This window comes from Periophthalmus magnuspinnatus, chromosome 11 (genome assembly GCF_009829125.3).
Source record: "Periophthalmus magnuspinnatus isolate fPerMag1 chromosome 11, fPerMag1.2.pri, whole genome shotgun sequence".
Lineage (NCBI taxonomy): Eukaryota > Metazoa > Chordata > Actinopteri > Gobiiformes > Gobiidae > Periophthalmus > Periophthalmus magnuspinnatus.
Window position 1 is genome coordinate 8,739,391 of NC_047136.2, and position 25,914 is coordinate 8,765,304.

General features: G+C 41.8%; 2 protein-coding genes across 3 annotated transcripts in view; one reads left to right on the forward strand and one right to left on the reverse strand.

Annotated features, from left to right (window-relative positions):
- Window positions 1-15,550, reverse strand: part of jarid2b (jumonji, AT rich interactive domain 2b) — a 102,161-nt gene extending 86,611 nt beyond the window's left edge. Inside the window, exon 1 of the mRNA XM_033975861.2 lies at window positions 14,998-15,550. Within this exon, the coding sequence (XP_033831752.1) occupies window positions 14,998-15,042 (45 nt within the window). The 5' untranslated portion in view covers window positions 15,043-15,550. The remainder of the gene's footprint in view (window positions 1-14,997) is intronic.
- rrm2b (ribonucleotide reductase M2 b) overlaps window positions 1-25,914 on the forward strand; it is a 158,721-nt gene that overhangs the window by 14,752 nt on the left and 118,055 nt on the right. The window contains exon 1 of one of the 2 annotated variants that reach the window (XM_055225110.1): window positions 19,331-19,334. The exons of the other annotated variant lie outside the window; for it this stretch is intronic. The gene's annotated coding sequence lies outside the window, so the exon portion shown is untranslated. Of the gene's footprint in view, window positions 1-19,330; window positions 19,335-25,914 lie in introns of those variants that run through there. 2 annotated transcript variants of the gene reach the window in all.

Below are 25,914 nucleotides of genomic sequence, written 5' to 3' on the forward strand. Positions count from 1 at the left end.
ATGCACGGCTACTTCAAAGATTTTAAAAAAGGTAATTGTAATTAACTGTCCTTCATTTAAAAAAACACAAAAGCTAGGGATTTCAGGTGATTTCCAATTAGCTGTCTGAGCCATTTGTATGAGGTGTAGCGTTTCTCTACAGCTGCAGTGGGCTGAATTCAATAGGGTCTGGCCAGGGCCGTGAATTCTCAGCTGAATAGGTTTAATATTTTGGGCCAACACACCTGGCGTCCAAACAGGTAAATATGCAAGAGGGACGAGAGGTGCTTTCCAAAAGGTCTTATCTTGGACCTTCGAACCATCGCTCATGCAAGACACAGGAAATCCACCAAGGCAGCAGCGTGTTCTCATTGTCCGGGGTCCCAGGAGCCCTCCTGCTCCTTCAACCCTTACAATAGCTGCATTGATAACACCTTAGTGAAGGGAGAGATAGGAACGCCAGGGGAGAATAGAGAGGGGGAAAAAAGGAACACATTGGCCAGTCTGTCATTGATATGCGTCAATATTACAGCCATGCTCAATATTGTTTGGAACAAATAAAAAAATTGTCCAGCTCGGCTGTCTTGAGACTATATTCGGTCAACTCTTTTTGCTCATCAGGAAGCAATAAGAACTAAAGGCTCAGGTAATTTGATACTGTAATGTATTTAGGCAGCAGAGTGATCACAACAAAATATTGACCTGTGCTGGAGAATTAAGGCTGATGCATTTAAATAGTCCAAATATCGGCACACTATATCATTATATCTCTAATTATCAGCAAGGAGTTTTTTTTAATCTAATCCTCAACAATGCTATGGACAGGATCTTGATCTCTGATTCGTAATCCCTAAATAAAACTCTGAATGTCTCGTCTGTGTTGTTTTTACTGAATGATTTTGTTATCCATGTTCTTAGTTCCATTACTGGCCAGTGTCAAAAAAATTATCCCTGCCCAAGTTCCCCAAGTTTAGTTGCTAGAAAATTTCCAAGCCAATTTAAACAATCCTATAAGCAGACAAAATGACAGCATGTGAAAGCAATGCACAGTGTATGTTGTTAGGAGCAGCGTGACATTCTTCACAGCTGCGCAGTGGAACGCCAGCTCTGGATTCTCTCCTGTTTGTGACCACAGGAATGACCCGAGAATGTAGCGGCTAACAGTGACAGTGTCAACAGCAAGATTGTCTAGAACAATAAATATGTGAACTCTGTCATGTAACGAGACCTGTGCCACTCGAGGTGCACTCAATCAATAACTGTTAGCCTGCATATGCTAGTGCTGCATGTGCGAACAGACTGATCAATGGGATTTACAGTATTGTGCGTCAATAGTGAGCTTGTGTTGTAAGGAAAAAGGCTGAAGAAGGGTCAAGGTAGGTGTAACAAGAAGCCATGTTAGTGCCTTGACCGCTACCAAGATAATATTATGAGCTTAGCAGAGAGTGAATCCCTTTAGTCTTTCAGGGGCAACGAGTCCAGCCAGGCAAGAAAATACTCTATATGACCTCTTCAACCCTGTTCTCTTCTATAATAGCGACACAATGCCAGCGATAATCCTGCTTCTTGTAGGTTGGAAACTCTGGGATTATTATCAGAGCACTGAAAACAACACAGATAAACCAACTAGGCATAACATGACCGCCAATTATCTTTATTGAATTACCAAGTTTACAATTGACAATTAGAAATGGATCTTTATTAGGATTTTATAATTGGACAGACCTACTTGGAAGCGTAAAAAACCCAGGTACATGTGTCCAAATGTGGAAAAAATGTCAAAATGCAATTCATGTCCCTGTAATTATATGCACAATTTTTGGATTGAGTAATTTCACATCACAATCTTTCCATTTGAACTCTGCTAATCCAATTCTCTGGCATGTAAAACGCATACAGAACAAGTGTAATCTGTCATGTATTCCTGGACATGTACTTACTCATAAATTCAGTGTAAAACAGCGAACCAGCGAGCGGGCAGTAGCTACAGCAAATTTGCTCCCCATAAAAATGAGCAGTGGATAGATTTCAGCATGCAGCTTGCCAGAACCACGGGAGGGAGACTAAATGATTATGTTACAACAACAGCGCCCGGGCTCTCCGAAAACAACAATCAAGGCTGGAGGTAGGATATTGCAGCTGAGTGAAATTAAAGGGGAGTGGGAGTGAGGCAGACAGCAGGAGGGGGGTGCAAGAGACAGATTTTATGGCAGTCGTGAGGAGCTGCAAACGCTACACACGACTAGCGAGGGTGTTCTGAAATTTTAACATCCTCTTTACGACTTGACAGAAGGTGAGGCGCAGATAAGAGCCATGATCGTCGCCAGTGACAGACAAGTCATGAGCAAGAATATGACCCATCAATCAATTTCCGCTTGGCCCCTTTCAACGGATCAAAGTTCAAACCGCAAAATGGCAAAGCTTCCCTTGGATACAAGCCTGTGCCTCAACGCCACCAGGGACAAAAGAAAAAACGAGTCCGGTAAAGGGTTAATGAGCGGCAGGCTGACTTAATGCTGATTGTCAGAGAGATAAGATTACCAGTGTGTGTGGTGGTTAAGGGGAAGCCAGAGCTGCTGCCTCCACTGACAGTTGACAGGAAAAGACAGAGACACGGCTGGGACTGATACCAGACCCTTTCACAGAAGTCCATTTAAAAAGGTCACAAAAAGTGTTAGAGATGACATTTTGTATCAGATTTGGAAATGTGTGGTGATAGACTTTGAAACTGCAACTCCAGATATAATCAGGGGTTGTTTACAAGCTTAAAGAAACAGTAAGATACAGTCAAACTGGGCATCTTTGAAGAAACAAGCACCTGTTTGAAGTCATATGGACATTTTGTCGCATAACTCTTTATCACAAACCAAGTCTGGTATGTTTGAGAAACTGGTGCAAAAAGCAGCATTCATTTCTCACAGTAAGGCTACTGTGCAGAATTCAAGCTCACACTTCATTATCCTTTATTACCTAGCATAAATCTAGTACGACAGAGCCCGTTACATCACGCCTGGACGTCATGAGTAACTAGTAACCTTCATTTCTTTACAGTCTGCTGTGTCCAACCTCTTAAGCCCTTGCAAAGCCTTGGTTTATGTTGTGTCTGTGTGCTGTGCTGTGCTTGTGCAGATTAAACTGCAGCAGCAAGACGTGGTTGTGAAACAAAGCCAGGGCTTATAGGCAGGGGAGTCCTCCTGCTCAGGGAGCACACACCTAGTCCATTCCCTGGCATTAGCACTGGCACAGGAGACACTGACACCAGACAATTAGAAAGCATTTTTCAGCTCTGGGTACAAATGCAAAGCATGTACAAGTTGAGCAGTGGTTCTCAAAGTGTGGGGCAGCTGTTGTTGATAAAATGCACACATGATGTTGAATGTGTGCAGCTGGGCTCTGGGAACTGGTTCTGGTATTGTTCCCATTAATTGTACCTTTAGAAATTAAGCTTTACAAAAGTTTTCCATTGGCTCGGTGGAATTTGAACCAGGTAAAACGATGCATGGCACAGAGAGATTGTGGGTGAAAAGGAAATGTGGTGAATTGTAGGTGTGAATAATGGCATTGAGAGCAATGGAGGCAGATTAGATGGAGTCAGTGCAGTCAGCGACCCAGAGAAAGAGTCTAGTGTGGTAACTGACCTCAAGGGGAGCCCTGGCAGAAAGTAAAGACAGAATAGGAAAGTACAATGTATTGAAATTGTACAGTACATAGAATAGGCCTAACCCTATTGTGAGACAAGGCTTTCCTGCCAAATAATTGATTTTATATAGCTGTTCAACTTTAGTTCTGTAATTTATTTTTTTTAATAAACAGTATTTCTTTTGTGACCAAACTTGGCACAAAGGCCTATTATGTAAAAAGGAAATCAAATTTTTGTAATTAAAATTCACCATCCCCTCCAAAAAAAAGAAAAAAAAGAAAAAAAGAGCAGCACATAATAACACCTTGCCTTGAATGTTTTCTATACACATCTATGTATAGTTAAATAAACACTTCCTCTGTCACCGCCACACTGGTGTCTAGCCGTGCAGACAGTCATGGCCCCACGTGGCTTCCACAGGGCACAAAAGAAGAAGATGAATGACAGTTTTGAGTTTTTTTCCCTTTAACTAGAGAACAGACACTGCTGTAGTGAGTTCACTGTGAGCAAGTGTCAAACTGGAAACTTTCTGCACACCTAAAACCACAAAACGGAGTGCATCTTTCATGAATGGGACATTTAAGTAACAAATTACTAGCAGATAGTTGAGGTATCGTAAGGACCAACTAAAAAAAAAACCCAAACAAAACATTTACCGGTACACATTTTAAATACATGAAACAGAAATAAAACACTACTTCCTCAAATGAGCAAATCTGAGTGGAATTATATGAATCTAAATGCTGTGGTAGTATGAGTAATAAGAAATTCCAGTCTTAAAATGTCACTCCACAATAAACTCAATTTTGCAATCCTCTGCTCACTATTAGGAAAAAGGTCTTTAAATTGCTTCAGCGGCATTTATTAATACACAATTTTCCTATAATAAAAGCAAACAATAATAGATTATAATGGGCACTTTAAAGATTACACATTTTTCTACATCGCAAGTATGTTTTTCTTTCTGATTCTACAACTCAGTGAAACATGCTCGTTACTAGAGAAATCTATAGGTGGAAAGTAAACTCCCCCCATATGGCTGCATGTCTGCTGCTCGTTCAACAAATTAGGTTTACTCTCATCTCCATGGTTACGTCCTATGAGTGGTTTAACACATTATTGTTAGTAACCCCGAGTTTCCTTTTTGGTTTAGCAACAGCTAGTCATTTCAACTGCCTCAAAGTGCATGTTTCCCTAAAACTATTCTCAAGCATATGCAGCTCTTTTGCGTCTTTACTTAGCCCTAGTTTTTGATTTGCTCTTGTTATAAGTGCTGTGTTTCTTGAGATCTGAAAACGCAAACATTGTCTGCAAGTCTTCATAAGTAGATATATCCTACTTCTATAAGCCCAATTCATTTGCTATGTTTTGGATTTGTGCTCCTTGACAATCACAGGTCGGCATTTTCATGGCAGCTCGTTGCTTGGCCCCTCAGGCTTGTGGATGTTTGATGTGAGGCCAGAGGGAGACCAGCCAGATATTCAACCCAAAACCTGGCACCCTTTCCTTCAATGGGGAATGCACTTTAGCTCGCTGCTCTGAGGCCTGCAGGAAACCATAGCACCAGGGGAGGGTTGTATGTAAAAACCCTGCCTCGGTCCATAGAGAAGGGGTTAAAACAGCCGAACAATACCTTTGTCTCCCCCCACTGCTTGTCTCAGCGGAGCAACTTGAAAAAAGCACCTTTAGCTAAAACGAAAGGAAAAATCAATACGCAAAAAAATAGTTCAATCAATATGGCTGTTTGTCAATTCATACGGTTTCTATTGTTCTCTATGGAAAAGAGCATCCTCGCTGGGCGGCTTTATACAATTAATAGGACAGAAGTTTAAAAAGGTTCATAATGGGAAAACAAATTAGAACAGACAAAATTAGAGCCACATGCATCCACCAACAGAAATTGTAGGTTCCAATCTTGCAATATTGATAAATGTGCTGCCCTAATGTATAACGCACACATTCACAGCTCTTAAAATTCAACTTGTGCCAGAGAATTGCAGTGAGCATTACCAACACACAGGACGACAACCCCAGCGGGCCAGATTAGAGTGTTCGGGTGTGTGTATGTGTGTGTGTGTGTGTTTGCGGGGGAGAGGGGGTTGGTGGGGGTGGAGAGGGTTCAAATCCCACAGCTGTGTAAGATCAAACTAGAGAGGATTCCAGAGTTTCCTTTGGCAGAGCGAATCAAAACAAAAATGGGCTAAAAGCATGCGAGACCACGACCAAGGAGAGCTGACAACACGCCAAAAAGCTATGAAGGATTTTGATCTTATGAGAAAATGATTACCAACACAAACAGTAAAACATTTGTAAAGACACAGCCACTGCAGAGGTTATTCTATTGATAATTTTGCGCTCATTTAGTCAACCTCCCAGCGTGCCGTAAGCTTAGGAGACCACAATACAATTTTTATGGCGGAATCAGGCTCTAAATACAAATGTTTAGAGCCTGGTGAGAAAGCCAACGTCGTTTTATTTGCTGGGTTGATTTACATGATAATTAGATTTTAAGGTCAAGGCTACATCTGTTTTCTAAAAATTACCAGTAATTACAGAAAAGGGTGGGACTAGTTTGTGAATTTATGCCTAGGCCTGTCACGCCACAAAATTGTTGCCTTCTGTCATATCTGAGGTGGAAAAAGGGTGGGATTCAATTCATTTTAAAATACATTAAAGAGTCCATATAATGCCATTTTCTGATCTGTTATAATGTTGCTTCCTCATCAAAAACATATCTGGGGTTGTGTTTTGTTTCATTCACACATGGTTAACACACAAACCCTACATATTCAGGTTGAATTCTTCTCTCAAACTGAAAACACTCTGTTCCACCTTGTGATGTCATCATGTGGTAATACAGGAAGTGCTCCACTGTGTTTTTAAACTCCATACACTTTCATTAGAATCATTTGGATGATTTTCTATCTCTATTACTAAAGATAAAAGGTAGCTATTAACTTGAAAACTACCACTTCATGATATCACAAGGTGGATCAGAGCACTTTGGAGATGTAGACAGACAAAACACTACTCCAGGTGTGTTTTTGAGGAGGTAACAGCATTATAACATGATTTAAAGCTCACATCGAGTCGATTTGTGTAATATTTGATCTTTAAATTGTAATGATTGGCCAGGAGCTAAATGGCCTTTAGACAAATAATATTGTTCTACCTTTAGCTGCACCCTGTACCCCACATAAAGCCACCGATGCCTCTCTCCTCTTAGTAGCTGTGTTGAGTAATAGAGTGAATGAGGCACAAGGGTGGAGGCGAGAGACAGATAAAGTGGAACAAGGGAAAAAATCCACTTGGTATTCTATTACAAGACAAGATGTGGGGGAAGTAATGCCTTTCTAGTAGCGGGTGGAGGATGGGGGCAGGGATGTACAGTTATAGTGTGGGGACGCATTGACCTACGAATCAAATAAAGTGTTTATTCTGGCTCTCACAGCTCCCTCCAAGACCACCCACACCCTCCCCCTCATCGCTCCCATGAAACAGCACATCTGACAAGACGGCAGCAGCAGCAGCACCAGCCTCCCCCCACTGTTAATGCTGAGACATCCAAGTCATGGTGTTGCAAGACGCAGGCAGATTTCAGCTAAGTCGTTTTCAAGTGTTGACTCAAAATGTTCTGTAAATCCCATTTTGACATAATTGAACAGATTATGCAAGTTCTAAGAGTCTAATTGCTTTCTGTCTGTCTGTCTAGTGATGCAAGAGAAAAATGGATTTCAGAAATTATGTGCAAATCAAATCTTCACAGGTGTTCTTATTAAAATAATACAATAGTAATATAGTTTCAAAATGTATTTACAACTTTAACATCAACACACTTGAAGCTGGCTGATTGTAGGTGTCAACCCAAAAAGGAAAGGCACATTTTAAAGAGCACCTGACTTTCACCCATAGGTTATATATTGAACGTGACAAATATAGGCAAACATCCATGCACGTGAATACTAGAGTTAAGTTTAATATCGTTTGTGAGAGTTATGAATGAGTTTGATAGATAGTCTAAGGCACCCAAGCTTTAAAGGGTGCACATTATGCTCTGATCTATGTTATAATGTTGTTTCCTCATCAAAAACATACCCGGAGTTGTGTTTTGTTTCATTCACACATGTTTAACACACAAACCCTGCATATTTAGGCCGAGTTCTTCTCTCAAACGAAAGATACTCTGTTCCACCTTGTGATGTCATGTGGCAATATAGGAGGTGCTCCAGACACCTTCACTAGAATCAGCTGGATGATTTCAGCCCTGGAATTCCTGATCTGTACTGACCAAAAGGTAAAAGGAGCTGTTAACTTGAAAACTACCACTTCATGATATCACAAGCTGGAACAGAGCATTTTGAGTTTTGGAGACGTAGACAGACTAATAAAGGGTTACTCAACATGTGTGAATGAAACAAAACACAATTCCTGGTATGTTTTTGAGGAAGTAACAACATTCTAGCATAATTAAAAGCTTACATGAGTCAAATTTGCATAATATAGGACCAAACAAAGAGACATATTTGCGATGCATCAGATGACATAAGAAACCTATGCTAGCTTAATCAATGAACGCAAAATCAAACAGGTCGGGGTACAGGGGAGATATTACGTAAAAGCAGCATTGCCCAGTCACAGTAGTTACTGTCTGTGTTGGGGGATGGGAGTTCGCTGCCACTCTGAATCAGCCCTGCTTAGAAAAGGCCAAACGCTCCAACTGCACTAGAGAACACTTAAACAGAAGGGAGGTCAATCTTCAACTAACCATGCGACCTGAAAAGCCACAAACCGCAGCTGTGAAAAAAGACGGATAGCATTAGTGAAATATTTTGAAATCATCAAGAGAAAATATTCTTCTGATGGATTAAATGGGAAAGTAATTCATTTGCCAAAGCAGCGCAGTGCCAAAGAGGATATGAACAGAGTGGCTAGTGGCTCGTTGGCAGAGCGAAGTAAACTGCTAGATCATAAAAGAATGATTCATAGATTACTAGATTGAAACACAAATGTACAGCCATGAAAATATGCTAAGTGGAGGAGGACTGGCTTTTTTTTGGTATTTAATGCAGATTTGAAATAAATGATTGGAATAGGAAAATAATCAAGGCAATTAGAAGCTTGGGTTTAGTCCGGGTTTAGTCCGGGTTTAGTCCGGGTTTAGTCCGGGTTTAGTCCGGGTTTAGTCTACAACTGTTTGAATGTTTCAGTATCATTTTTTTGAATATTACTCCTCACTTTTTAGGTTATGATACTTTTGTTATATTTTTATTTGATTTTGTTTCTTGTTATTTTTTTATGTGAAAATTGTTTTTAAATTGAAATATTAATGGGTCACGTTCTTTTATATGCCCAATTTCAATTCAATCTTCTTTATATAGCATATTTAAAAACAATTTCAAATTATTTCATTGCTGTCCAAAGTGCTTCAAATAAAAAGTCAACAAAAACAAATGCAAAGATAACACAATACACAGGAAAAGACCAATAAAACATCAAGTTATCCTGTCTACCTCATATTAAATGCCAGGGAGAAGAGGTGGGTTTTCAGTCTAGCGTTTTAAAATCCATTTTCTCAGTTGGTCAGAAAAGTTTAAGCACTTTACTATATTATCCAGTGCATCTTCCTGTAATAAGTTTGAAAGGGGAAGCTGCATTATTCCAGGCAGAGGGAGAGTAAGGAGTGGAGGATCGATACAGAGTGAGGCGCTGCTCTGTTGCTTCATCCCTCAGGGCTTAATTCACCGGACGTGTAAAGACGGCCGTGTCACAATAGGGGATCAGACGGGATTGACCATGGGATGAAAATGTAAGAAGTGTTTATTAAACTGATGTAGTTGGAGATGAAGAGGAGACAGATGAAGGCGGTCAACAGGTCCAGGCAGAAATAGGTGTAATGGTCATTAAAAGATCATGCCAGGACCAGGATGTTAACTGCAGCAATTCTTCAGAAACACAAAAAGGAACTTTAATTTAGGAAGTCAGAATGATGTAGAAACACAGAATAAATCCACACCAAGTTAAGGCTGAACAGTTTTGACAAAATATAAAATGTTCTCACAAGTATTGTGATTATGTTTTAATTGACTGAAACATGAACTGCAAAACTAATATAACAATCTCATGCATTTCTGAACATTTTTTAGAGATCGAAACTACAAGGTTAGGAGGTTTCATAGATAGTATGCAAGATATTTTAGTGCTTGCAAAGGAAAATGATATTGCTTCAATAATTGCAGATCACTGAACTTGTGATAATGCAGCTCGGCAAGTTATTTTTTATTGAAACAGTCAAATCACATGCAGCTTGCTTCCACACCGCTAATTGATTTTGTGCAGATCAAGAATAATGTTCAAATGTAGACTAAAAACACATGGAGACTAACCCGCCAAACCCTTCACTCAAACCTAAAAGGTTTTCAAGAAGTAAGAGCTTTCCAATTGATCAGCAATAAGTCCATCTTACAAAAAAAAAAAAAGGCCTTTGTACTTTCAGGGAGCAACAGCAATCTCACAGCTCCATCTAAACTCCAGGGCCAGAGCGAAGACAAAAGCTAAAGTGTTGATTCAGCTTTGTGAGGATCGGGAGCGGATAAGCAGACCACACTCACATGCATGAGCGGCCAGTGTGTCCAAACCCACACACATACAGGGAGTGACCAGCTGTCCCCATTTCCACCTCAGCACCAAATCTATCACTGTATGAAGACATGCACAGGGTATCACAAAGTACACTGTCCAACGCTGGAGTCACGCACAAAGACCACCACACAGGGCCAGAGGGGGTCGGGAAGGCAAAACTTTTGTTCATGGGACATAATAGTGAATAAGTGTTTTGTTTTTGTTTTTCATTGTGGTATCCAAATCTGTATTGAGTACTCAGCCTTTTCTTTAGTTTTATTTTGGTACGATTCAAGGCACTTAGGTACATGTAATAAGTGCGTTATAAAATAGAGTCCCAACCAGTTTATGTCTGTATGTGTACACTGTCACGCTGCTGCTGCTGCTGCTGCTGCCACGGCCCTGGGCACACCTCCCACACTGGGCTCAGACACAGCCTCTCACCTACTGACTGCAGGTGTGCTCCTAAAGACCTTTGGCTGTGCTCCGGTGCCAGCAGCACAGAGCCAACAGCTGATAAGACAAAAGCTGAGGTTGCATAACACAGTGACATAATAATGCACAGGCAATGAGTAGGCAGAACTGTGCACGTAAAATCAGATATACGAGGACAGGGTTAAACTTTTTCATACTGATGGGCCATTGAATAACCCATGAGCCTATATTGAATGAATGAATTTATACATATTATAACACTATTGTAGGGTTGTCAGGTTCAAATCAATGCTGCAATAGGTGAATATAGTGTCCAATACTAAAATTTCAACCTCATTTCCGATACTAAGGAACAGACTTGATACTCAATACTGATTTCGATACCACAATGAAACTTAAAAACACTCTTTCCATTCACCTTATATCAGTGTGATCCCTCAGTCATCCAGGTTCCACAGTGGTCCATAACTGTATACTAGTCTATGTGGTTTTACTTCTAGTTCTGATACAGCTCGAGATCATTCTAAATCTATTCAGGAAAGGTTCATTTCCTTCCTGTAAATGTGACTTTTTTAGTATCTTATTTGCTCAAATGAGATTAGAGATTAGCATCTGATTTTCATTACTTTTTGACAAAGCATTAATAAAAATCTAAGTTTGGCCTTTCCTTTCAGACTATATCAGAACTAGTATAAGATCACATGATAATATTGAAGTAAATTATTTTGTGCCGAAAATGTTTGAAATGTCAGTATCGTGACAACACAAAACTTCTTTAGTAAAATATAACTCTCTTCAAAGCATGTGCAATTCAGAGTCAGTTGTATGAAAGATGAGTGTGACTGGGGCCTTTGTGGGAACTACAACTTCCTCTCCACAACTGTTAACAGCAGTCTGACGTCCCACTACCTGAATCACAGAGCGTAAACAGTGCCACATGTCTGAGCACTGGAACTGTGGGCACATACTTGTAAAACAGGATACCCGACATTTCCTCACTATACGTCACATACTTTGTTTGATTACAGACAATACAATAGATAAGTATTTGGCCTTGCGTGCACACAGAAGGTAACCACAGACAACAAGAAAATCAACAGGCCGTAAAACACAGCTTGCCTTTAACGCATTTCAGTAGCCATAGTGACATCGAGACGGCAAAGTGCTGTCTGCCATGTTGCACACGTGACGCGATGGTGCAAATGAAAGAGGATTTTGCATTGAAACATAAGGTTAAATGAAGCGCATGCAGCATTTTCACGAAGAAAAAACAGCCCCTGACCCTGTGTTCATGGAGCGACATGAGGCCCACATTTTATTTGGACGGCCCGGGACAGAGAGGGGGGACAGGGGCAGCCTCTCCCCCGCTCACTATTTTTGTTTCCTCTCTTTGTGCACACTCTACACTCGCAGTGCAATGGATTTTCAACTTGGCCCTCATCAGTTGTGTGCTTGATGAAACAAACACTGACAGCCTCTTTACATTTGTAAAGGCCCCTGCAGCAGCTGGGCTTGTCCCACACACACAAACGCACAACCACACACATAAACACGCGCACGCGCACACACACACAGTCTTTGAGTCAGGCCCGATCCCAGCTGGGGCCTACAGGAAGAGCAGACTCGGCACAAAATGGCCCTGGCTGCACTGAGCTGCACTCTGCGATCACATTTACAAACATGCACAGTGTGTGTCATGTTTCTGGAGACAGGACAATGCACACACACACACACACACACACATATTAGCACTAGCTACTTCAAACATTTTACTATCCACTGACAGCCTGAAAGACAAACAATTAGGTAATAAATCTGGAAAACATAAATCTCATTAAATCTTAGATGATGTAAGCAGAGCCTGATCAAACACATAATGAACAATGACAGAACACATATTAAAGACAACCCTGATTTTCTGTTAAAATGACTTGACCTAAATCTACTGTAGCAGACAGATCATATGTTTCATTATTGCAAAGGGAGGTGGGGTAACATGTTTCAGGGGAAATGGTTAAGCCAAGCATGTATAACTGTCTTACGCCAATTAAGGGAGGGGGCATAAAGGGGGAGGGGCCTGAGCAGAGGCCAGGAGTCCAGCTCTAAAGGAGAAGAGGGGGCTCGGCCAAAAGAATGGGTGCCTCTGGGTGTTGTGAAGACACTTTTAAACAGACTCGCTCCTGGCCCGACCTTCAATATGAGGTGCAGCTGCTGAGAGCACATGACAGATGTGGCACACATGTGAGTGCACACACAAACACACTCCCGCTACACTTCTGACAATACACAAGTCCAGATCCAGAGAGTGACACTCTGGATTACAGCAGGGACTTTTGATACGGACAGTACTCTTAGAGCGCATCCTGTTTCCTCCCTTGGTAATGCCTTAAAGTGTTTCCAATTTGGTCAGTATTGAGGTCATCAGATGGGTGAAATTAAAATAATGACAGGTCGAAAGAGCAATAGCTGATGCGCCAACTTCTGACTTAACAATTACGACTTCTATTAAAGAAAACAGTGTGTGGAAAAGTTGGGCCTATCACATACTGCACAAAACACAATATTCAACACTTCATCTCAAAAAGAAAAAGACCTATTTTCTTTTATAGAGCAATTTTAATAGTTTCTAAATTCACTTTAACTGAATGAATTTGCCTGGGAAATATCCAAGGGCAGTGGGAGTTCTTAGAGCAATATTGGTAAAGCTTTCTATGCTTTTAACCTGTTGCTCCTATAGAACACAGGCCGACAATAAATGTCACCACCTCATAAACGGAAGTAAACAAGGTCTATTTGAAGAAATAGGAAAGTATCATTTTGAGAGTCACTCCACCACATGTATTTGGGTAGGGTGGGAGGGAAAGGGGGCGTGCTGTGCAGATTTTGGCTCGAGAGCATGAGCAGACATGATACGCCTCGTGCAATTAAACCCAACAATACGTCTATTAGGGCCAAGATGATAATTCACAACAACAATCTGCAAAGACACGAGTTTAAAGGCCCAGACGCGGACAGGCAGAAGCCCAACCGGCGTGAAGTCATCAGAAAAAAAAAAAAAAAAACACAGCAGAGCGCAACTTAGTGGTGCGATACGCGGAGCATGGCACACTTTGGGAGATTAGGACTCTTTGTTTCATTCATGAAGCAGGACAAACAGTCGATCTAGTGACTTAACCCAACCAAACCCTAACCTTAAAAACAGAGCTGCTCCTTGGCCTTTAAATTCACCAGTGGAAGTCGCACAGGAGAAAATGGTTGCTTCTTGTCTTCATACATGAGCCCCTGCAATGCGACTAAACATACCCCCTTTAAAAAGCACTCCACTGACAGTGCCTTCTTTAATATATGTTTTATGAATCCAGGCGAGACCGGGGCGCTTATAAACTAATCTCCCTGGTACTGCAAAAAATGGGAGTTATCCCCGAGCAGGCTGCACCAGTGTGTGTCCGCGCACAGAGGTCACGCGACGAGAGTTCAAACTGTTCTATGAATGAGCCACACTGCTCCTTCACTGTGCCTTTAATATCAAGGGCACTGCTAGAACAACAAACCAAAAGGTGTCCCCGAGACGTTTCAAGTGTTGTTCAATGGTAGGTGAATGTGCTGAATCGCATGAGCCCCTTTCCGCTCTCCAGCTCTGCTCCTCGCTCACTTTGCATTGAGAAAATTAAAGAGCCAAAACACTGAGCGAAACATGTCGGTTTTTCCACGAGTCAAGAGTGCAAAAAGACAACAAGCAGCGCGGACACTAAGTAAACTGTATGACTGTGAGACATTTAGCTTTACACTGGCCTCACGTGCACATTTTCGAGGAGTTTAAAGCGCCCATAAAACGCGGCTCAGCATGGGACGAAATGGAAGCCGAAATAGCTGAGCCATGGCTGCCAGGCTCGTCTCACAGCTCTCAATAGGGGAGGAAAGGAGAGCGAACAAAAGCCGTGTGCAAGTATACTTCTCAAGGATTACGTTTGAAATGTTTCACTGGCATTTTGTCTTTCTAATGCACATCACGCGTTTCGGTCACGCGTAAAAACGAGCCGAAATGTGGTAGCACCCGATGTTCCAACAGAATAAACATGTCGTTGTTGGAACACTGCAACAGACACTGAATAAACATTGCTGTCTCTTTAAATGCAAGAAAATAATCGTCAGGACATGGACGCAACTTAAACCAATAGCCTTCCATGAAAAGGTGACCCCAAAAAGCGCACAGATCGCCTCATGGTAACCTTCACAGCTCGCGTTCAAAGTTTATGCAATTTCATCAAAACCACCAAAGCAAACTTGGACATCAGCTCCGATAGAAAAGATACGAGTGTACTTACATATTTCTTTTGGATAATATTCCTCTTAGGTCTTTCCTTACTCATTATGGAATCCCCAAAATGTTTGGCTCTAGAGAGAATGGCCACATGAATTTCTTTCTTTGACTCTCGCCTCTCCCGGAGCACCACCAAATGACGATTTAAATCCCCGGCTTGATAGGAAACGCTTGCAGCTTTTCAACAATCCTCCTTCGATGTTTTCCGTGGACGAATCGCTATAAATCCCACAAAAAGATCAAGACTCGACGACAAATGCAGACGGTCTGAAGCCAAACTCACTTGGGGATAACATAGTCAAAACAAATGCACAACAATAAGTTCCATTCGCTAGAACAGCTCGGCTTCCACTCGTCTTTGCGCACTCGCTCCCGGCTCTTTTAAAATACATGAATACGCGACGTGATCCTGACAAGTCACATCTTGTTTCTGGGTCACAATGGGACGGTAAACCAATAAATTAAATGAAAATAAAAGATTAGTTGTCGCGTCTTTTGCTGGAGCCTGCGGTCGACGAGAGAGCTCTCCAGCGGCACTGCTCTACTGACTGACTGACTGAGGCTGAGGAAGAAAGAAGCCGCTGCACCAATCAGGGCGCACGCAGCCAGCGGCAACTTTAAACCCACGCACTGGACGACCAAAAGCGCAGGATATTAGGGACTTGACTAAACACCGTGCGTAAAACTCTTTAGAATTAGAAATATAGACCAGAAGAGGATTATTAGTGCCTTTTACGCATACCAGACTACACTGTGCGCATTACAGACCCAGCATGACCACTGAGACAACACTTATTTTTGTTTAATCAGCTTTTATGCTCAAAAAGTATCATTCTAAATAGATATACCTATATAAACAAGCCTACTTTGAAAACCATGAGTCACATCTTACAGGCTAATCTTTGAGTGTCATCTTCCATTTCATTCATTTCCATCATCTAATTGGCCTTTGTTTGGTCAAAAGTCACATTCCAGGCCGGATTAAAAAAAAGCAGAGTAAAAAAAACAAAACAAAACAAAAGGGCTTCCCCAAAGTTTGATGTAAATGAGCTCCCCATCCCCCACACCCCGCTCTCATTCACACTCAGAGCTGTGAGAGAAGTTAAACATTACACCGAAGAGTCAGCAAAAAGTCAAGTGAGCAAATGCCAAAACTGTATCTCACAATGATAATAAAAGTTAGATTTTATTTCATATATAAGTACAGTATATCAATAAACTTTGGACAGCTTATGAGCCAAAGCTTATTATACAAATCCGAATAGCTGTATTTTATATTGTATTATCTTTGCACTTTGTATTTTAACACTATTCAAAGCATTTATAATAATCTAGTTAGACTGGTTCAATTTAAGTATGTTTTAGATTTTTGATTGCATATTTCTCTTCTCCTGCTGTTATTTTATTTTTTTTACATTTTTAAGCATATCTTAAAATTATTATTATTCAGTGTTTTATGTTGCACTTTATCACCGAAGAAAATTCCTAGTTTGTGAGTTGTGTTCACTGACAATGGCAATAAAAGTCTTCTGATTCTGATTCTGTTCTTGAACTTTGCCTTGCAACACTGGAATTTCCCCATTGTGGGACAAATCAAAGTTATCTTATCTTAGCTAATAGAATTGAACTAATAGCATTATAGCCAATAGAGCCGCTCGATTTGAACTAATAACATTTCGCTGGCATTTTGATATCTATTTTCCGTGGTTATGTATTTGATGACTTCTCCTCATCATCCCACTCGATAGAAGTGGGCTCAGTGTGCCGTCATTATAACGTCCTGAGTGGGACAGTTGCTCTGTGTGACCTCAGCACCTGTTTTAGAGAGCTGCAGTTCACACCATATTTGAGCAGGTTTCAAGTATAGACTGTTTTATTGGAATGAAGTCTGGCAGTCGTCCATTCATTTCACAGAGGAATCTGTCTTTGCTGTTGTCTGTGCATTATCACCCAATAAGTTTATGCTTGCACTTTGCCTGATGCATCTCACGGATCAACCGCAAATATTTTTATAAGTATAGAAATATATGCAAGAAATATCCCTTCATTTTTTACACTGGCAGAGTGGTTATCAGTCCTGCATCTAAGACCAGGGCTGTCCAAACTACGGTTCAGGGGCGAAATGCGGCCCTGAGACCAATTTTTGTTGGCTCTCATGTCTCCTCCTAAACTGGTCCAATTGGTCAAGAAGTATTTTTTTGAACAAATTGAACCAGTTGTACCTCTATAACCTGAATAACATCACATTGCATTGTGACACAGACAAAAAAAATAATCTTCCAAGTCGTATTAAACGTACAATGTCTCCATTTGACTCCCGCTTCAAATATGTTTCTGTACGCGGCCCTCGGTGAAAAAAGTTTGGACACCCCTGTCTAAGACCATTGACAGTAGCACAGTTGAAAGAGTGTTTGTCCATTGATGCAGAGGTTGGTGGTGCAATCCCAGCTCCCACAGATGAATGCTGTCATTGTGTCCTTGGGCAAGATGCTTAACTCACCTCACCCTCCCGTGTCTGCGTACACTGATGTATGAATGTGTGTGTGAATGGGTGAGTAGTTCCTTAATGTAAAGTGACTGCAACAATATTAGATATACTCTTCATTTACATGCAAAGAAATACATTCTTATTTTCATTTGACCTATATGGGCACGAGCAGAGCATGAACACGTCTCACCACCAAACGCATCCAATTTCTCCCGTAAGATTTGTTTATATTTGATTACATTTTGAACCAGTGGCACTTTATGTATCTGACAATAGCTTGCGGGTAGTTAGACACCACGCGTACAGGAGCAGTTTGCCTTTCTGCTGCTAACTCCACGATTTACATCCAGCAATTTACGGCCCCAATCTGCCGGCATGATTAAGAAATATTAAAAACGGATTTCACCATCTCCCCTCGGCGTTGGATTAGCATCAATCTCCAGCATCTGCGCTATTATGCTTATTCCATTATCATCTGTGTAACGAGGAAGGGCCATCGATTCCTCTGCTGTTTGATGTAGATTTAGCATAGCGTGGCAAGTGATCAAAGCACCGAAGTTAGCCATGAATGTTCCAACAAAGACACTAAATCAATAAATGACCGCTCAATAATTCTAAGCAATTGGAGGATGACATGATATTTATGTAGCCCCCCAACCCCTCTCTCGTCCATGTACTTCATAATATATGAGAAACTTAGACAGATTAGCCAACGTACAGCTAAGGCCAAGTGGTTAGTTATTGTAATGATATTCATATTTGCTGCATCTACTTTCTAAACGGCGTGCATTGTAAATCATTGACATGCTTTTATGTATAGGCCCATGTATTATTGGTTTAGTTCAGTAATCAATGGTGGCTTGTCGTTTGGCTGCTGCAGAGAGGGGCTATTCTGAGCTGATCCGGTTAGAGACGTGCCTTAGCCCCATGGCCCCTTCTCTCTGAGGGGGGTCATCAGGGTCCCCTTCCCCGCTGGTGCTGACATTTAGGCCCACATGAATCAATGAGACAAGCAGTACAGCCACCACTTCTCACATGGTTTACATTTAGAGCAGCGAAGAGAAATTTAGTCTGACTTTGCACTTTGTGAATGTACCAACAAAAGCGTTTCAAAGAATGTACTTTTGTATAGAGTGATTGAGCACAGAAATCGATTCATCTTGGCCTTCTTTTAAGTGCGCCAGGTCGCTTGTGCCAATTCCAGCATTTATTGGCCTTGGGGAAAACAGAAGATAAGCAAATAATCTTACTTCATAATAACAACAAGTAATTGGCCTTCTTGTGGATCAATAAAGATTGTTTAGTACTTTAACAAACCCAAATGTTTTTTGGAGACAATGGCCACAATACCAAAGAGTCCTGCAGGAGACATTTTTTACACCAAGAACATCAATTATATGTATGATTTTGTGTATCACTTCAAAGTACAAACAGCATAGTAACTGGCATGATGTCAGCTCTATGACATTCAACACGACGCAGATCATGGCAGCCCATAAGCTCCCTGAGAGCGTTACATCAGTGCTTTTCAAAATGCTGATTTTTTTCAAAGTCATTGTTAAAGCTGAAAGTGAAGTGGACTAGAATATTTCATGGTAAGGAAACTCAAAACCACAAAACAAGGCCTAATGGCAATGAAATTAAATTAAAACTGAGATTGTAATGTTTGGCCAATCTAACCCTCTGCTTGGGCAGGACAGTGTGTCCTCTTATTGTTGTCCTGCAGTCAGGAATCTTGGGGTGAATGTGGACTGTCTACATTAGCTCTGTCATAAAGTCCAGCTTCTTTCAGTTGAGGCTCCTTGCTAAAGTAAAGTCTTATCTTCCACAGGCAGGTTTTGAAAAAGCAGTCCACACATTTGTAACGTCTCGTCTGGATTATTGTAATTCTTTGTATGTGGAGCTGGACCAAGCTCCCTGCAGCACTTACAGAATGTGCAGAACGCTGCAGCTTGTCTGCTGACACAACCTAAGAGACGAGTGCACATCACACCTGTGCTGTGCAACCTGCACTGGCTCCTTATTTCATATCAGGTGCAATTCAGAATGTTATTTATTGTGTTTAAATGTCTGCATTCTATGGGTCCTCTTTATTTGAGGGAATTACTGCAGTCCTACACCCCACCCAGAGCCCTGAGGTCAGAGGTCAGCTGACCAGCTCCTGCTGGATGTGCCCAAAGCCTGTGGCAGTGCCCAGACTATTACTACTACTACTTTCAGTCTTTAACGTAGTTTAAGTCTAGATTGAAAACCCACCTCTTCTCCCTGGCATTTAATACAAGCTAGACAGGATATATTGGTGTTTTATTGTTCTTTTCCTGTATTATGTTATCAGTGTATTTGTTTTTTTGTTGCCTTTATGTGAAGCACATTGGTCGGCTGAAGCTGTTTTAAATGTGCTATATAAATAAACTTGAATTGAATTAATGGAAAACAAAATATAATGTGAGAAAGTAGAAAGCTTGAATACTATAATAGTGGCGTGTGTCCTTGAAGCGACAGGAGCTGGGTGTCCAGTGCACAGCCCTAGCCCAGCGTCTGTGTGTGCATGTTACTATAGTGTGTGATGGAGGAGGCCAGGGATTGATTAGAGCTTTCACTCTCAATGTGGTTAATTGCCCAGTGAGGCTTAGCAGACGGTGCGGGCTAGATTGATGTCCGATAGCCAGGAAGAGAGGGGTGGGGGGTATATTTGAAAAAGAGGGCGGCTAGGGGCTTTGTATAACCAAGTACAGCCTGGACGCCAACTGGGAGGAAGGCAGCAAAAGCCAAACTAATGGTGAAAGATTGTCAATGTGGAAAAATAAACCCATACGAATCTGTTCAAAAGGTAGAAATATTTGGACCTCAGAAAAAAATAATTATTAAAATGTTTATATATTTTTTGGTTTTAATTACACTGACTGGTCACTTAGTCTGATACCCCTGTAAACACGTCAGATTAATTTTGCTGAAGGTAGGACAAAGAGCAAACCAAGCCTATAGATGAAGACGAGGATCAAACCAGGAGTGAACGCAGCCAATAACAGGATTTACAATCATCCCACCTGTACAGGAATATAGTAGTATTGAATCTATTTCACATTTAAATACATTGAGCTGCTGCATTTTAAGAGATCTACTTCATAATTTACCTAGAGAGAAATTCTGGTGCAACATTTACAGTAAAGCAGAACCTCAATCCTTCAATAAACGTTGGCTTTTTGAACCAAACACAATGAGAGTTGAAATAACGTGTTTAGCCGTTTGGCCTTTTATGGAAGCGCTCATATATGTCAGTCTTCATCTCTTCGTATCATCCATTGGGTCTATAAAAGCATGTTTATTGAGTTGTGTGTTGGGTTGGGGGTTTCGAGCCAATATTACTGTGAACATAATGCTATAGGACAGCAACAAGTGAGGCAGAGGGGGAGGGGCAGACTCAGGGGGGAGGAAGCAGTAAAGTCATGGCTAATACAATTACCTCTTTTATTTAAGCTCTTAAAGGTTGAGGTTATTAAAGGCCAGCAGTGGAAATAAGACAAAACGGCAAGATTTTTCAGATGGTTAAATGCTTCAGTTTGCAGAATAAAAATGAAATTTTTACATGCGTTTTTACATCAGTTTAGTTCTGAGAAAAACTTGACTTCTCCTATTTCTGGAAAAACCAAAAGTACTTCTCATATTTGAATTGAGATATTTTTCCACTGTGTTTTAATAAAACAACACAAAACTTAAACTTGCCCCTCGGGGATAAATAAAGTTATATTGATTAACTGAACTCCTCTCAGTATATGGTTGGATTTCATTATGTGACATAGCGACCCATGACATAGCAAGTACGCTCATTAAAGTCAGGTTAGCATCCTACCCCCCACCCCTCTCCACCCTTCTCTCCTCCCTCTCACTCTCTCTTCCTTCTCATCTCTCTCCTCCCTCACCCTCTCCCCCCTCTCCTGTGTCCTCTCTCTCCTCCTTCTCACCCTCTCCCTTCTCTCCTCCTCTCCTCCCTCTCATCCTCTCCTGGGTCCTCTGTCTCCCCCCTCTCCTGAGTCCTCTCTCTTCTCCCTCTCACCCTCTATTCCCTCTCCTCCTATCCTCTCTCTCTCCTTCCTCTCACTCTCTCTTCCCTCTCCTGGGTCCTCTCTCTCCTCCCTCTCACCCTCCTCTCTCTCCCCTCCCTCTGCTCTCTGTCCCTTCACCCTTTTCTCCTCTCATCTCTCTCCTCCCTCTCACCCTCTCCTCTCTTCTCTCTCCTCCCTCTCACCCTTTTATCCTCTCATCTCTCTCATCCCTCTCCCTCTCTCCTCTCTCTCCTCCCTCTCGCCGCCTCCTCACTCTTCTCCCTCTCCTCCCTCTCCTCCTTCTCCGCTGTGGGACTGGTGGAGATCACAAACACTATTTATTTTTTGCCATCCCCCACTCTCCCTCATGAGCCCAGTGCACACAAGAACTCCTCAGCTCCTAGAGTGACTCCACAGAGACTCTACCATCACGGGGTAATTGGACTCCTTAAGTTAAAGAAATCCCCGGTCAATACCTGAAACTGTTGGAACTGCATTACATCATGAAGATGTTTACTTCTTACTGTGGTAGTAAGATTATTTGAAGATGACACCAATATGTAGGCATACTTTTGAGCTTTACATTTATTTATTTATTGCTGGTCAAATGTTTTGGATATCCTTCCACAAGCTTCTCACAATAGTTGGCAGGAATTGGTTGAATTTTGTCCCGTTCCTCCTGACAAAACTGGAGTAACTCATTGTACATTTGGAAGACCCAAGCTTTAACATTCTGGCTGATGTCTTGAGATGTTGCTTCAGTATTTTCGCGTGATACTGTCGTAACCGGTCGGTGAGTGTAGCGGACCAAGGGATGCAGACTCGGGGCAGATTTATGGTGTTTATTGACAAAAAGGTGCAGAAATGGGACAAAGTACGAACAAGGGGTGATCCGGAGGTGAGCAGGAACACACGAACACAGGAACACTGGAACCAACAGGAACGACAGGCACGACGAGAACACAGGCATGACAGGAACACAGGAAACAGGACACACGACAAACGCAGCACAGACAGGGTGAGTGCAAACAGACGATCTCGCACTGAGTGTCTTCCCCCATCTCCTCTTATCCACGGCAGGTGTGGTGATTAGCCAGATGGGGAGCAGGTGTGCGCGGGAGGAGCCGAGAGCTCCGCCCAGCTCCAGGTACAGGCAGGTGAGGGAGGGGGAAGAGCACACAGGGAGGAAAACCAGGAGCGGACAGTGCGAATCATGACAGATACTATTTTATACACCAGTTCCTCCTGCAGCAGCAACAACCCCGCGAGATGACGCTGCCACCCCCGTATTTCTCAGTTGGGATGGTGTTCTCAGTCGTGCAAGTTTCCCCTTTTTTCCTCCAAATGTAACAATGCTCATTATGGCCAAACAGTTCAATTTTAGTTTTGTCAGACCACAGGACATGTCTCCAAAAATGAAGGTCTTTCTCCCTGTGTGCAGATTCAGTACAATTCTGCTTTTTTTAGCTTTCTTTTCAGCACATATTTGAGTATTTTTGTAGTATTTACACATTTTTCAGTAATAGTAACGTTGAGTAATTTAACCTCAGGCTGAATCGAACCAGACGCTCACAGACTGACTTGAACCTAAGCTGGATCTGAAAAACAAAAAAAGCCCTTTGGTGATACTTTGATATCTCACTTCCTGATCCATAGATTGTCAAGATGGGCTCAACAGGAGAGAGGTCCACCCCCCCTGTCTCAGACCTTAGGGGTGATCACTGATGGTGCCCTGAATTGACCTATCTGCAAACTAAACGCTGCAGACGGGTGAAGATGAGAGCACCAGGGAGGACTTGCCCACATTTCTACCCCCGAGGCCCTTGTTGTGTTTCGCTAATGAGGCAGATCTCGCCACACTCACCTGGCAACCCCAAGCCCTGGGAAAAACAGCTTTCCTCTGCGTATAACCGACCACATAAAAGCTTTTGTCCAGGCTTGTTGTAGCGTTTACAGCCAGAGAAAGATAATCTCATTCACATGGCTTTCCAAAATGTTATAAGAAACTGGTTTGTGTTGGGAGAGTGTGGAGTGTAAAACCACAAGCTAATCACAATAAGAAGCAGATGAATTTCTGTGTTAAAGGAAATGCTAAGAGGATAAAGCAGGATAATGGAAATTTTAAACCTTAACACAATAGAAATGGACAATTACAGAGCTTGTCAGCATTCAGACTTGTTTTTTATTTGTTTTATTTTCATTTTAACACTTCTAACTAGGGCGGAGGCGACATGGTGATAAAAGGTGAATGCTGATCTCATCCCTGTGCAGATCTGCTGTTTTGGTCATATTGTTATGTCCGCTTAAATACAGACATTTTTGTAAACACAGACCCACGGTTCTTATCGGTCAGCCTCTGTATGGCTCTAAGTGTGAAAATGATGACATAATTTTTGTACCACATGGCCCTCTCTTACATTTAGCTCTGGTGTATGTGTCTTTTTAAGAGAGCCTTGATTGGACACCTTCATTGCTTTTGTGGCTGGGTTGTCTTGGGATGTCTTCACTGTACCTCTTCATGTACAGTATTCTGCTTGTTCATTCACCACATTTGGTAATTTGCTGTTTGGCTGACAGGAACAAGCCGCTCTGCCAGGTCTCTTGTGCCTGCAGCTCCACACTGAGTAACAGAACTCACCACAAAAGCCCTGTAGCCCTGTAGGGAGCGGTCAGGACCTGCACACAGGTGGGGGAAACCTCCTCTGAATGAGCCTTATTCCTCCCCTTTACAGCACTCCATCCCGCTCTGGCTAACCTCTTTTCAGCCGGCCAGGACACCTGCACTGGACACAAAAACCACCCATCCCAGGAGGAAAGCGTATAGGGAAATGTGCTGGGGACCATTGGCAGCCAGGGCGGTCTCAGCCTTAGCCACGCGGAAACAAAGTAACACAAACTGAAGCCACAGCAGGGGAACAGCTGGGACGTCCTGTGAGCAGGCTGTCTGGGTGGTCCGATAGAGAGAGAGAAAGAGAGAGGAGTAAGGAGAGAGAGTGGGAGAGATGGAGAGAGAGAGAGGAAAAGAGAGAGAGGGAGAGTGAGAGGAAGACAGAGAGGGGGGAGGTAGAGAGGAAAAGAGAGAGAGGGAGAGAGAGGGGGAGAGAAAGTGAAAGAGTGAGTGAGAGAGAGAGAGACAAAGACAGAGAGAGAGAGGAGCATGTGTGAGTGAATGAAAGACACGGAATGAAAGACAGATACAGGCTGATGGTGAAAAAAGATTTGTAAAAAAGAAAAGAAAAACAGAGAGACAGGAGTGACTTGGGGGCCTACTTATTGCTGCAATTACCCCAGGTCAATACAGCTCAATATCTCATTATTCAAAGATGCTTCTGCACCAATATTCCATTTAACAATAAGAAACAAACGCCATTACGCTGGGTTTGCAAATGGTTATTTTGCATTCTGAAACAAACTCAGCTCTGCTCTATGGTTTTAATTATACCTAATGCTTGTTTCTGCTTATCACACAAAACTGTCTTGCCTCTCAAATTAAATTGAATATTTGTTTGCCTTGAATATGTTTGTTGCTTTTTAAAATGAAAGAATAATGTTTTTTTTCTTTTTTTTTGTGAATTACTTGATTCCTTTTACTGTTTTACTGTCTCTTATTCTTGCACATATGTTGCATAAGTTTTGCCTGATGGCCTTCCTGACAGAATCCTCACTTTTTATGCAACCCTGGGGCCACCACAATCATTTTAATGGCTGATCATTTTAAACTGCATGCTGTAATATTTTTGGTACTACTGATTTTATAAATTGCTTGTAACTAAACACATTCACACCAACGGCTTACAATTTATTATTCTAATTTCCATCCGCAGCTTATCAGAGCGGCGTCTGCATGATAAAAAGAAGGTGAGTCACTGGACGTCCGGCTCATTTGCATGTCCCTGGGGTGCTAGGAGTAATTTAGCTTCTACATGTGTCCTGGCACTAATAGGCCACAGTTGGTTAAAATCATGGACTGTGCTTAGAGGGGGAGACCTTGGTTGATTTGCTGTTTGTATGCTAGCTACCATTTACAATTATTATGCTTGTATTATTTTACCATCGAAAAAAAAAGAAATAAAACATCAAATGTCAAATTCACATGTTAAAGGTCCTATATTGCACAAAATTGGCTCTTGTGAGATTTAAGCAATGTTAGAATGCTGTTACATCATGAAAAAGCTACCTGGAGTTGTGTTTTGTTTCATTCACACATGTGTGAGTAAGCCATTATTATTAATCTGTCTACATCTCCAAAGCTCAAAATGCTCTGTTCCACCTTGTGATGCCATGAAGTGGTAGTTTTCAAGATAACAGCTCCTTTTACCATTTGCTCAGTAGAGATAGGGAAGTCCAGGGCTGAAATTATCTAAATAATTCTAGTAAAGGTGTATGGAGT